The sequence below is a fragment of the Balaenoptera physalus genome, assembly GCF_965194825.1.
Source record: "Balaenoptera physalus genome assembly, chromosome: 9".
Taxonomy (NCBI): Eukaryota; Metazoa; Chordata; class Mammalia; order Artiodactyla; family Balaenopteridae; genus Balaenoptera; species Balaenoptera physalus.
Genome location: NC_138888.1, coordinates 46617585 through 46631254, shown reverse-complemented (window position 1 = coordinate 46631254; position 13670 = coordinate 46617585). Strand labels below are relative to the sequence as shown.

Genomic DNA, 13670 nt, shown 5'->3' with positions numbered 1-13670 from the left:
TCCGCCCCTTCCCCCTCCCCCCCGCCTGGGGCTCCGAATCTTCCCTGGCCGTTGCCAAGGAGACAAGCCGATACCAGGCAAATAGGCATTCGAGAAAGAAAAAGACGGGAAAGCTACACCGCAGCCTGGTAACAAAGGAGCAATAAAAGCAGCCCCCAAATGGAGGGCTAAGAACACGTCAGGAGAAAATCCAAAAGCGAGCTAGCAATCACCCCAAGTTTAACTGGGAGGGGGATGCAGAGGAAGGGGCATGATTCACGTTGGGGGTAGGGGGAAATCAACAGCTTAAAAGAGCTTTTGAGAATCGCCTGGATTGTGGTTTTGGATCAGCCCCGTTGGCTTTTCAAGTTGGAACGACGCTAATACAAGGGATTCGTAACCATCGCGGCGGCTGGGGTCTTGGGCCAGGCCAGCGGGCTCCCTTAGGGTGATAACAAGTTTGGCAAGATACACTTCTACGGAAACGTCTTAACGTCGGCTCTGGGGAATATGACTTCGTGATTGAATAATGACGCATCTGAAGAAGTGGACAGTGAGAAGACGAAGCTTCATGTAACGATCTGCAGCTTGGTGATTTTCAAAGCAGTACTTGAACAAAGAGTTATTGGCTTGAATCAACCGTCTTTTTCACTCAGAGTGTGACCCATTTCCCTACAATGAGCAGGAAAATAAAACTTTCAGAATTCAGAGCCAGCACCGGGAGAAGTGAACCATTCCTCCGACTGCTTCTCACCTCCATAAGCTAAAGATTATTCATTTCAGGATCACTAAATGTAAACGAGAAAAAGTAGTGTGATTTGGACACGAGTGAAAACTTTGGGAGCAAAAATGTAGGTGGTAGGAGAATGCTTATAAGGGTGTATCCTTGATTTTTGCCTCTCCCCCCTCCCCCTCCATTCTTTAAATCAGTGCGCTGTCTTTCACGCACAAGAAGCGTCTGGTACTTCGGTGGCAAGGGGTGCGGATGGAGGTACCCTGGATTCCCTTATAGAAGCCTTTTCTCTAACCCAAGTTAGACTTGGAGCGTTCAGGGATTTTCTTGCTATCTCTCAATATGTAATTTCTCCTTAGAACTGTAATAGTCAATCCGGTTGTTCAGAGTTTCGTCGCGGCTGCCTCCCTCCCTTCCAGGAGCCCACTCGATTGCGTGCACATTCACACATGTTCAGGAAGAAAAGAGTCCCTCCGATCCTGGCAGTAGGCTGAAAAAGATTCATATCGACGCGAATTGCATCCCAGCTGTAAATATGGATTCGTACACTCTAGGCTGTGTCTCATTTCACCATAGAGGAAAACTGTCATTTCATACAATGATAAAATGCAGACCTTTTCGATCTTTTGTACATGGCCCTCACTTTATATTGTTGGGGGGAAAATCACTAATTGGGAATGGGGAGGGCGGGGGGTTGATGAGCGCCGCAGGCCAATCTCGAAATATTTTGTTTCATGCCAGTGTGGGATAGAGAAGGGAGTGTGGCTTCGTCTGCTTGCTGCTTTTGCATTTTCTACATCTGGCCTACAGACCTAATTCTAACTCGCGATCTCGTTTGATGAAATTCGATCTTCTTGGTTTAAATACCTTTCAATTTGGGGCTAATTCACATTTGCAACCGTTAGAAAAACAAACCCTGTGCAGTATCTGTGAAACCAATATGGAACACAGAGACAGAAAACATGCTGCACACATATCCCCACCATTGTCTTAAAAACTCGCATACATACACACATACACAGAAACACACGGGAAAGATGGGGGAGGGGAGGGAGGGGAGGGAGGGGAGGGAGACAGACACGGATATAGACCGACAAGAGTCAAAGCGAGTCAAGTTAACGCTTTCTCCGCCCCCATCCACAAGTACCACCCCTCCCGCGTTAATTAATTACAAACAAAGCAAGCCAATCAAGTAATGCATTATTATTTTCAAGCAGAGGGAGGCGAGAGGCATGTATTTTTTAATTGATTTATTTATTTGAAGGACATTAATTCTCGGTCTGAGGCTGATTTTCAAACCGTTTGCAAAGCGCGGCTCCATTGTTCGCCGGGAGCGCAGACCCCGCCCCCTGCTTTGTGTGCGGCGCGCGGATTGGCCGGCGCGCGCGGGGGCCGCGTCAGCGCCCGCGAGCCCATTCATCTGTGCACTTGGGCGTTGGACCCCGCATCTTATTAGCAACCAGGGAGATTTCTCCATTTTCCTCTTGTCTACAGTGCGGCTACAAATCTGGGATTTTTTTATTACTTCTTTTTTTAAAAAACTACACTTGGGCTCCTTTTTTTGTGCTCGACTTTTCCACCCTTTTTCCCTCCCTCCTGCGCTGCTGCTTTTTGATCTCTTCGACTAAAATTTTTTTATCCGGAGTGTATTTAATCGGTTCTGTTCTGTCCTCTTCACCACCCCCACTCCCCCCTCCCTCCGGTGTGTGTGCCGCTGCTGCTGCCGCCGCTGCTGCTGCCGCCGCTGCTGCTTGCCCCGTCGTTACACCAACCCGAAGCTCTTTGTTCCCCCCTTGGATCTGTTGAGTTTCTTTGTTGAAGAAGCCAGCATGGGTGCCCAATTCTCCAAGACCGCTGCGAAGGGAGAAGCCGCCGCGGAGAGGCCTGGGGAGGCGGCTGTGGCCTCGTCGCCTTCTAAAGCGAATGGGCAGGTAAATTCTACCTGTGGTTCTGGTCATTTCTTTGGTGTCTTTCTCTAGTCCCGACGCTTCCCCTTCCCTTCTGGTCGTGCCCGAAGCGCCTTCGGCGGAGAGGACCGTGACCAGATTCCAGTCTGAAAGTTGAATGGAAATCGATAGCTTAAATTGTCAATTTCTCATAGGTGGGGTCTCCCCCCACCCCAAAGTAGTGGTTCCCGGAGAATCCTGGTGAATTCTTGTGTAGACGGGCGGAATGAAGGATAAATCGTCTAAAATGGCGTGTTTGGAGCTTGGCAGAACGTGACTAGCTAGGTGCTACCCCACACCCCCGCACCCAGCCAGGTTGCATTTGTGTTTAGTGGGCACAAAGGTGTTTGAGTGTCTCTCGTGTTTGTTGTCGAGACTGGGTCGCCTTCAAGATTTCTGAACTGGTGTGATTGTGTGTATGTGGGTAGGGAAGGGGGGGGAGGGCGAATAGGGATGGCGGTGGAGAAAGGCGAGGAGGGAAGAAGGGCTGTCTTATTGTATGCCGAGGCGGCGTGCCCTGGGTTCTTGAAAAGGTTGCTGGCTGGCTGGCTGGCTGGAGCTGGGCAGAAGGGCTTCACTACCTTTCGGTGGGCTTTTCCCACTGTTCTAAATCTTTATTCGTAGTCGTCTCTGGAATTACACACCCATCTGACTTTTAAATGGTCTCCCTAGGGTGGGAAGACTCTGTGGGTCCTTGAAGAACCTGTCCAGATGGTCAACAAGAGGCAGTTCTTGTGTTTCGGTCGAGATTGTTGGTGTGCGTGCCGCCTGGACCACTGCGGGGGCTGCCCCTGCGATGCCCGAACCCAGGCTGATGGCTACGGTTGGGTGGGCCCGAGAGGTCGGCCAAGGGTGGCTGCTTCACAAACACCGGGCACCCACCACGCCTCTTTTCCTAGAGCAGAGGCCGTGTTGCTTCGCCTGCCCTAACCTAATAGGGAAGGCAAGCTCTGCCAAGAGGCTTTGAACCCGTTAAAAATGCAAAATGGGCCCCCTGGGCGCGCCCGGGCTTCGCAGAATCACGGGCGAAGGTGGGCGTGGAAGCAGAAGCGAGACCTCTGAAATAATCGGTTTCCCCCTGCCTTGTTAGTTTTATCCAGACCAGGATGCCACCTGAGCTTTGTTTGCGGACTCCAGGCTGCGCTATCCGGGCTTGGGGGCGCCTTGGCCAGCGGGCAGGGCCCGACCCGGCAGGGCGGGGTGGCCCGGCCGCCCCGCCCCTCCGCGCCTGCCTGCGCCCCGCTCCGCGCCGTGGAGCCGCAGCGCCCCCTGCCGACCCCAGGCCCTTGGCGGGCGTAGGGCCTTTGCGCGCGCAGCCCAGGCGCTTCTGGCTGGAACGCTGGGATCCCCCTGGGAGTTCTTGGTGTTTTGAAGGCGCCCCTTTAGAGTTTAGGGAGAAAGGGGGATGTGTAACCTAGGCGCAGATCACCCACTCGGGCTCTGTGCCTCCTTCCAAAGGGCGTTTGGCGTATCATATATTACTTGACTCCTTTATCCCAAAGCCCTTGAGGCGAAGGTTGGAATGGGTTACCCTTTGCTTTCCACGTTTCAGACTCGGCCCTTTTAAGGCCCCGGGGGCATTTATTGCGTAGTCGAGGCTTCCTCAGTGCCTTCAGGCATCCCAAACGGCACTGCCCCCAGGTCTTCGAGGAACTCTCCTCTGGGCATCCAATCCCGCCTCCCCATGAAGGAGAAGGTCTCCAAAACCAGAGGGGCCCCGGGGGACGCTAGTCCCTCCCGGTCCAGGAGTGGGGGCGGGGATGACATGCCCAGGCCCCCTTCAGTTACCTCCCGCTTTCTCTGCCCCGCAGGAAAATGGCCACGTGAAGGTAAACGGCGACGCTTCTCCCGCGGCCGCCGAGCCCGGCGCCAAGGAGGAGCTGCAGGCTAACGGCAGCGCCCCGGCCGCCGACAAGGAGGAGCCCGCGGCCGCCGGGAGCGGGGCGGCGTCGCCCGCCGCGGCCGAGAAAGATGAGCTGGCCGCCGCCGCCCCCGAGGCCGGGGCCAGCCCTGCGGAGAAGGAGGCCCCCGCGGAGGGCGAGGCCGCCGAGCCCGGCTCGCCCACGGCCGCGGAGGGGGAGGCCGCCTCAGCCGCCTCCTCGACGTCTTCGCCCAAGGCCGAGGACGGGGCCACGCCCTCGCCCAGCAACGAGACCCCGAAAAAAAAAAAGAAGCGCTTTTCCTTCAAGAAGTCTTTCAAGCTGAGCGGCTTCTCCTTCAAGAAGAACAAGAAGGAAGCGGGAGAGGGCGGTGAAGCCGAAGGCACCGCCGGCGCCTCCGCCGAAGGCGGCAAGGACGAGGCCGCCGGGGGAGCCGCTGCGGCCGCCGGCGAGGCTGCGGGCGCGGCCTCCGGGGAGCCGGCGGCGGCGCCGAGCGAGGAGGCGGCCGCGGGCGAGCAGGGGGCGGCGGGGGGCGACCCGCAGGAGGCCAAGCCCGAGGAGGCCGCCGTCGCGCCCGAGAAGCCGTCCGCTAGCGAGGAGGCCAAGGCGGCCGAGGAGCCCAGCAAGGCCGAGGAGAAGACCGAGGAGGCCGGGGCCAGCGCGGCCACCTGCGAGGCGCCCTCGGCCGCGGGGCCCGGCGCGCCCCCGGAGCAGGAGGCGGCGCCCGCGGAGGAGGCGGCGGCCGCCGCGGCGTCGTCAGCCTGCGCAGCTCCCACACAGGAGGCCCAGCCCGAGTGCAGTCCAGAAGCCCCCCCAGCGGAGGCGGCAGAGTAAAAGGGCAAGATTTTTTGAGATAATCGAAGAACTTTTCTCCCCCCGTTTGTTTGTTGGAGTGGTGCCAGGTACTGGTTTTGGAGAACTTGTCTACAACCAGGGATTGATTTTAAAGATGTCTTTTCTTATTTTACTTTTTTTTAAGCAGCAAATTTTGTTTTTAACCACCTACCCACAGATCCCATCTCAGATCATTCTGTTACCACCATTCCAACAGGTCGAGGAGAGCTTAGTTACCTTCCTCTGCCTTGTTTCTCTTTTATTTTTATTTTTTGCATCAGTATTAATGTTTTTTGCATACTTTGCATCTTTATTCAAAAATGTAAACTTTCTTTGTCAATCTATGGACATGCCCATATATGAAGGAGATGGGTGGGTCAAAAAGGGATATCCGATGAAGTGATAGGAGCCACGATGGAGAAATTTAGTGGTGCATAACATTGCCAAGATAATGTACCACTAGAAAGGATGGTGTAAAGGCTTAGTCTTTTTTTTTTTTTTTTTAAAGAAAAGTTATTACGATGTATTTTGTGAGGCAGGTTTACAACACTACAAGTCTTGATTAAGAAGGAAAGAGAAAAAAAAAAAAAACACCAATACCCAGATTTTTAAAAAGATCATAGTCTTAGGAGTTCATTTAAACCATAGGAACTTTTCACTTATCTCATGTTAGCTGTACCAGTCAGTGATTAAGTAGAACTACAAGTTGTATAGGCTTTATTGTTTATTGCTGGTTTATGACCTTAATAAAGTGTAATTATGTATTACCAGCAGGGTGTTTTTAACTGTGACTATTGTATAAAAACAAATCTTGATATCCAGAAGCACATGAAGTTTGCAACTTTCCACCCTGCCCATTTTTGTAAAACTGCAGTCATCTTGGACCTTTTAAACACAAATTTTAAACTCAACCAAGCTGTGATAAGTGGAATGGTTACTGTTTATACTGTGGTATGTTTTTGATTACAGCAGACAATGCTTTCTTTTCCAGTCGTCTTTGAGAATAAGGAAAAAATCTTCAGATGCAATGGTTTTGTGTAGCATCTTGTCTATCATGTTTTGTAAATACTGGAGAAGCTTTGACCAATTTGACTTAGAGATGGAATGTAACTTTGCTTACAAAAATTGCTATTAAACTCCTGCTTAAGGTGTTCTAATTTTCTGTGAGCACACTAAAAGCGAAAAATAAATGTGAATAAAATGTACAAATTTGTTGTGTTTCTTTATGTTTTGATAAAATACTGAGACTTTGAGGTTCTAGTTTCATTTTGAAGAAGATCTCGCATGCCATCAAGAGTAAATTTTCTTGTGGTTTTTAATCTGAAGTTTTCAAACTCGGAAATTTGTAATCAGTAGTATCAGATTACGTACAGGAATATTTTACAACATTCCATGTCAAATCTGTTACCATTTATCTGCATTTAGTTTTCATTTAAAAATTGAACAATTATTTTTATTGTAGTTAATAGCATGTCAGGATGAATCACTTAATACAAAAGTGGTATGATCCAAAGACTGTTTAAATGTCTTATGTGAAAATGTCATAAAACTACATTTTTTTTTTTTTGTCATGCAGATCCCAAAACAAATTTATACTGAGTGAGAGTCTATTTAATCCAAACTGCAGGTGGGTCATGAAAAGTGACCAAATGTGTTTCAAAAACTGATGGTGTATTACCTGCCATTGTAATTGCTTAGTGCTTGGCTAATTTCCAAATTATAGCTTAGAGTATGCATTATACTTAGGAAAACAAGCTTATGTAAAGAAGTAATGGTGGTGAATGGACGACTTTGTCAGTTTATGGGCCTTTAGTACTTGCCTCAATTCAATAGTTGCAAGCATTTTTTTTTTAATGAAAGTAGTGTGTTAGCATCTTGTTATTCAAAGGAAAAAATAGAGAATAAAATTTCCTTGTATAGTAATAATCCTTACTAGTTTACCTTCTTTGCTCTTTACCACCCATAACTGGATTTATTTTCTTCACTGGACCCTAAACTGAATGGAATTTTAAGATAAAGATGGGTATCAAATATCATTACTTCACTAAATGCAAAGAAAAGCGTTTATGCACACCTGCTTTGCTGTTTTTGAGCAGTGTGCCTTGTAGGGTTCACAAGTGAGTAGTGAACCACGTTTGTAATAACTGAATGTCAAATCTTAAACTCATTAGAAAAATAAATTAGCTTTTGACATACGGTTTTAATTGGAATAATGGATTATAAATAATAGTTCATGACCTCTTTACCCTCCCCACTATTACCCTCCCCACTAATAAAATCAAATAACACTTGGAGGAGTGTGTAATTTTAGTTGGTGTTTCTTGATCTTGGAGGATGTTGGAAAGTTAAAAGTCAAATCTGGTAACCAAAGGACCGCTTTATGTGGTCTTCCACCTTACCAACTTCTTCTCAAATACCCACTTGGACAAGTATAGCACTTGGTATGTGGTAGGACTCAGAAAAAAAATAGATTTTAAAAAGTAACTCCTGAGTAGTCAGAAATACTATGTAGCAAACTATATTGCTAGGTTTGTTTTTTTAACAGCTGGAATTGATTAAGATGCTTACTTTGATTTTAATCATCGCCTAAAACACTTTGGGTGGTATTGATGGAGTGGTGGGTTTTCCACCAAATGATTCAGTGAAATTTGACATATATCTTTTCATCCAAAGTTTTGTACATCACATTGTTTTCTAATGGAAAAATGTTAATATGGCTTTTTGTATTACTAAAATAGCTTTGAGATTAAGGAAAAATAAATAACTCTTGTACAGTTCAGTATTGTCTATTAAATCTGTTTTGGCAGTATGTATAATGGCATTTGCTATGGTTATAAAATAATTCCTCTGAATTATAATAATCATTTGATCCAATTCCTATTGCTTGTAAAATAAAGTTTTACCAGTTGATATAATCAAGCTTGCTAAAATAGGATTTTTTACAAATTTAATTTTAAAATGCAAGTTTTAGAGAAATTTTTAAAATCTTCAGTGTTGATGGTAAGTATAACTTATTCAATTTAAGGAATTTAGAAGGTATGCTTGACATCATACTTAGGATATAAAATTATATCCATTGAAGGTGAGTTAAAATGCTCACAAGTCAAATAAAAATTTTAATGATAGAACTTGATAATATATTTGAGAAAACGTAATTTATTTATATTTCCCCTTATATGAATATAAACTTAATAAAACTCTGCAGTTAAGGTTAAGGATTTGGGGGAAGGTGCTTTTTGCTTTTATATATTTTAGGTAGGTCCAACTGGGAGGGGCATGTAGTTTAACATAGCCCAAGTTAGCTTTGAAAATTAAAAAATTAGTTAAGTAACAGGGCTATTAGCTTTTATCTTTCCTTTAATCATTCACTGTGCAAATTGAGCATTTTTTTCCCTCTCCACTTCCCAGCTATATGAAAGTGCTTAAAGCAGGGTGTAGCAAACAGGAATTTTAAAATGCTTTCAAATGCTCCAGTCCCTGCTGGGTATTCAAGTTCTAGCACTCCTTTAAATTACACCCAACAATGCTATTTTAAAAATGGAAAATAAATACTTCTAAAAGATGTGAATGTTAATCATGTTTTATGTTCCTGAAAAAGTGATAAATTCCTGATCCTGAAATACTCCTATCTATAGTTCTTCCTCCCAACTGTTCAACATCAACTTTAAAACAAACCAAAATATCTATTCCATCATAAGATCTAGCAGCTGAAAGTATGTAAAATAATTCCTTCAAAATTTGTAGAAACCCTGATAATCTCAATTCTAGTGGGTTTTTTTTCTTTTAATAAATTTATTTATTTTATTTTTGGCTGCATTGGGTCTTTGTTGCTGCGCGGGCTTTCTCTAGTTGCAAAGAGCCGGGGCTACTTTGTTGCTCTGCACGGGCTTCTCTTATTGCAGTGGCTTCTCTCGTTGCGGAGCATGGGCTCTAGACGCGCAGGCTTCAGTAGTTGTGGCACGGGGCTCGGTAGTTGTGGCTCGTGGGCTCTAGAGCGCAGGCTTAGTAGTTGTGGTGCATGGGCTTAGCGGCATGTGAGATCTTCCTGGACCAGGGCTCAAACCCATGTCCCCTGCATTGGCAGGTGGATTCCTAACCACTGCGCCACCGGGGAAGTCCTCAGTTCTAGTGTTTTGATAAAACTAGAGCATAACACTTTTTCGTACTACTAGTAAATGCGAAATGAGAATATCTTTGTCAATTGATCTTTTTACAATTTCTCTCATTTCCAGGGAAAGGTGAAAGGCAACAGGATTACTCATCACTTAAAATTTCAATGAATATAACATTTCAGTTGAATTTGTTAAGTTGGCATTACAGATTGTCTTCCTAACAATTGGGCAAGTGTTCCTTAGTTTTGAAATGTGTGTTATGGACTGGATAAAGTGCTAGAATTCTGTACCTGGGTAAATTAGTGGGGGTGAGAAAAGGAAAGGGATCCTTGGGGAGAGTTATAAATCAGAAGTCTAAGAAAGCCCTCAAAGCAAGTCTTAATTCAAATGACACATACCTGCATTTTGGGAAAGCACCATCCAATAAAAATATAATTCTAGACACATATGTAATTTTAAACTTTTTCAGTAACCATAATTTTTTAAAAATAAGGAGGAACAGATTAAATTAACTTCAATAATCTATATATCCAAGATATTTGAACATGTAATCAATATAAAAATTACTGAGATAGTTTATATATTTTTTCTTACTAAGTCTTTGAAACTCAGTGATTTTAGACTAACAGCACATCTCAATTTGGACCAGCCACATTCCAAATGTTTACTGGCCACATGTGGCTACCATATTGGAGGGCACATGTCTGGAGGATTAGGGTGTGAGAGTCAAGGAATGATTAGAAGTGTTGGGCTACAGACTATTTGCAAAGTGTAGCTTTGTAATTAATTCCATGAGCTTCAAGGGCTTAGCTTTTGAGTCAACATTTGTTTCTCTACTCAACATCAAGTTTTTTCTAGATTTCAAACAATTTTAAGCAGTTAATATGGCATTGATGTTACAAATAAACATGGTTATATTTTTGAAAGAACTTGTTATGGGCTATATTGTCCCCCCCCCTCCCGAAATTCATGTTGAAGCTCTAACCTCCAGTACCTTAGAATGTGACTGTATTTGGAGACAGGGTCTTTAAAGAGGTGATTAAGTTCAAATAAGGGTGTTAGGGTCAGCCCTAATTTAATGTGACTGATGTCCTTATAAGAAGAAAATAATTGGACATACTGAGAGACACCAGAGGCACATGTGTATAGAAAAAAGACCATGTGAGGACACAACAAAAGGTGGCCATCTGCAAGTCAAGGAGAGGGGCTTCAGAAGACGCCAGACCTCTCAGCGCCTTGATTTTAGACTTCTAGCCTCCAGAACTGTGAGAAAATAAATTTCTGTTGTTAAAACCACCCAGTCTGGTATTTCTTATGGCAGCCCTAGCAAACAAATACAGGACTCCAGGGTAAGAATGGAAAGATTATCTGTCCTTAGCTGAAGTTGTAAAGAATTTTACAGGCTTGCTTTTTCTCCTCCTTCAGTGGAAGAGAGACTACTTTCTAGCTTGAGATTTTTATAATTATTATTATTGTTTTACCCTAGAAAAGAGAAACAATAGTTTCAAAATTAGAAAGATAGATTACATCTCTATCTTAATTCTTTATTAGTAAGTTGATGGGAAAAATCTCTGAAACACGAATAGTAAAAAAATATTGTCTAAAAATACAATGTAATGTTATGTCTGAATTTATCCATCTCTTTGTATTTTCCTTGCAATTTATTTGTGCAAGAAACTGAGTTATTTGTCCTATAATTTCCAGTATGAATTTTGCCAATTGCACCTCATTCTGTCATTTAATACATTCCTTCCTCTTTTCTGTACTTCTTGTATTTTCTGTAAATTGATCAATAGATCTAGAGGCTTGGTCAGATTCAGGTTCAAAGGACTATAACATAGGTGATGGTATATATTTCTATCAGAAGGCACGTATGCCTGGTTGTTTCTCTTTTTGTGATGTTTGAAGTCATTGATCTTTGCTTAGATCCATTAATTTAACTTAGAGTTGTAAAATGGCATTACTCTAATTGTCTTTCCTTTTTCTATTACTTGTGCAGCTACTCTATAAAAAGAAACTTTCCTTCATCAACCGTTTGGTTGTTCTGATGTACATTTCTTTATGGAAAGGCAGAATAAATGTTTGATTCTTTCCCTCTATTTACTGATATTCAGAATAATGAGTTGGTTCCTTAATATCCTCCAAAGGTGACCAATGATGGTATTTGTTGTTTAGTATCCTTACACATTCATCAATTTAAGCTTATTTGATATAAGCAATGTAAATAATGCTCTGATTGACTCATGGTAGATTATCTTTTAAAGTTACAGAATTCAATAGATGCAATCAGTTTAAATTTTATTAAGATGCTACTTGGGAGTGTGCAAAAAATAAATGGAACTCGATATTTACTCAAATGAATTGGATTTACATATTTAAATGTGGGCATGCCCCTAAATTTTAGTTGAGGTGTCATGTCGAGAAGGCTTCTGTTTACATAATTTCAAAGAAATAGGAAGCATTGCAATTTTTTCTCTTACCCAATAATTACTGCTGGGTAATCATTTAAAATGTCATCAAAATCCATGAACTTAACCCTTTACTCCATGTAGTAAGAAACATGTCTGGAAATTTACAAGCTTGAGGAGCCTCAGCAATCACTAGTCATGGAGATATACATTTTAGCACTTGATGAAGCGGTACACTAAATATAACATGTTGGTCGGCAGGCATTACTAATTTCCCCGGCAGAATACTAAAACATCTGTGATGGAGCATAGGTCAGTGAAACTGGCAATTTTTAAAGAAAAATTATACTCACTGTAGAGCCCAGAGCCCCCTATGGCAGGATTAATTGGCTGCTTTTATACAGAAGTTTTGAGGAAGTTGAATTTAGTACCGTAAGGTAATATTCTCTTTCAAGGAAACTACCAACTAGAGCTACTTATTTTAAGGTTTTTAAAAAATTGGCAAGCGCTGGATGAGGCAATTGAGTATTTAAAATAGATAACATTTCAACAGATATGAGAACACAGTGAAATTATAAAGGAAAAGAAGCCTATGGACTTGGTCAGGTCATATTACCAAATATTAATTTTTAACTAGAAAAATTAATTATCTTGACGATGTCATTTTCCTCCCATTTCTGGGGCACTATTATAGTTTAAGTATTGGAATATACTGGTACAAATAATGTCTTATTTTCTTTTTAACATATATGTTTTGATATGTTAAAAACATAAGTTATTGGTAGAAATTTTGGAATGAGAATTTTTAAAAATTTTAATGAGAATTTTAAAAAATTTATTGGTATATACCTTCTAAATTTAAAATTCCATTTGATCCAGAAGTGAAATTTGTCAGCACTCCAATGATGTATTTATTTCAAACAAACAAAATAATATGCAAATACTAGAGTTTATTCTCAAAACTATAATGAAAGTTGTCATTCATATCTCTTGAGAAAAATCTATATTTTTCAACATTCTTACACAGAGCACAATGATTTTTCATGCTTATTTTTTCAATTTAATTATTTTTTTATACAGCAGGTTCTGATTACTTATCTATTTTATACATATTAGTGTATATATGTCAATCCAAATCTCCCAATTCATCCCACCACCACCCACCCACCCACACTTTCCCCACTTGGTGTCCATACGTTTGTTCTCTACATCTGTGTCTATATTTCTGCTTTGCAAACTGGTTCATCTGTACCATTTTTCTAGGTTCCACATATATGCGTTAATATACGATATTTGGTTTTTTTCTGACTTACTTCACTCTGTATGACAGTCTCTAGGTCCATCCACATCTCTACAAATGACCCAATTTCATTCCTTTTTATGGCTGAGTAATATTCCATTGTATATATGTACCATATTTTCTTCATCCATTTGTCTGTCGATGGACATTTAGGTTGCTTCCATGACCTGGCTATTGTAAATACTGCTGCAATGAACATTGGTGGGAGGAGTGTCAAAGCAATTTTGCCGTCTTTAAAACACTACAATACCTGTTGTACATGCTATATACCTGAGTAAAAGACTTCAAATTGAGGTCATGAACAAACTATTTTCTTGTGGATGATAAGAGCAGTGGTAGGGGAAGATGGTGGAAGTAATATCAGAATTTCCATAAACCCCTAAGTCTTCATTGCTCTTTATCAAGCAATGTTCTTCAAATAACCTGGAGTTATGCCTTGATATATTATAAATGGATATAAATACAAAAGTCATATGGG

The 13670-nt window shown here is 42.7% G+C and overlaps 1 protein-coding gene across 1 annotated transcript; it reads left to right on the top strand.

Moving 5' to 3' along the window:
* Window positions 1-2118: 2118 nt before the first annotated feature.
* Window positions 2119-8151, top strand: MARCKS (myristoylated alanine rich protein kinase C substrate). The gene is made up of 2 exons (XM_082475425.1): window positions 2119-2643; window positions 4470-8151. The coding sequence occupies exons 1-2, from the start codon at window positions 2542-2544 to the stop codon at window positions 5370-5372; spliced, it is 1005 nt and encodes a 334-aa protein (XP_082331551.1). The 5' UTR covers window positions 2119-2541; the 3' UTR covers window positions 5373-8151.
* Window positions 8152-13670: the final 5519 nt, after the last annotated feature.

Excerpts from the sequence above, each read along its gene's own strand:
- MARCKS (XM_082475425.1), top strand. The coding sequence starts at position 2,542 with ATGGGTGCCCAATTCTCCAAGACCGCTGCGAAGGGAGAAGCCGCCGCG. Across the intron at positions 2,644-4,469 it reads CTTCTAAAGCGAATGGGCAG|GAAAATGGCCACGTGAAGGT; the intron begins GTAAATTCTACC and ends TCTGCCCCGCAG.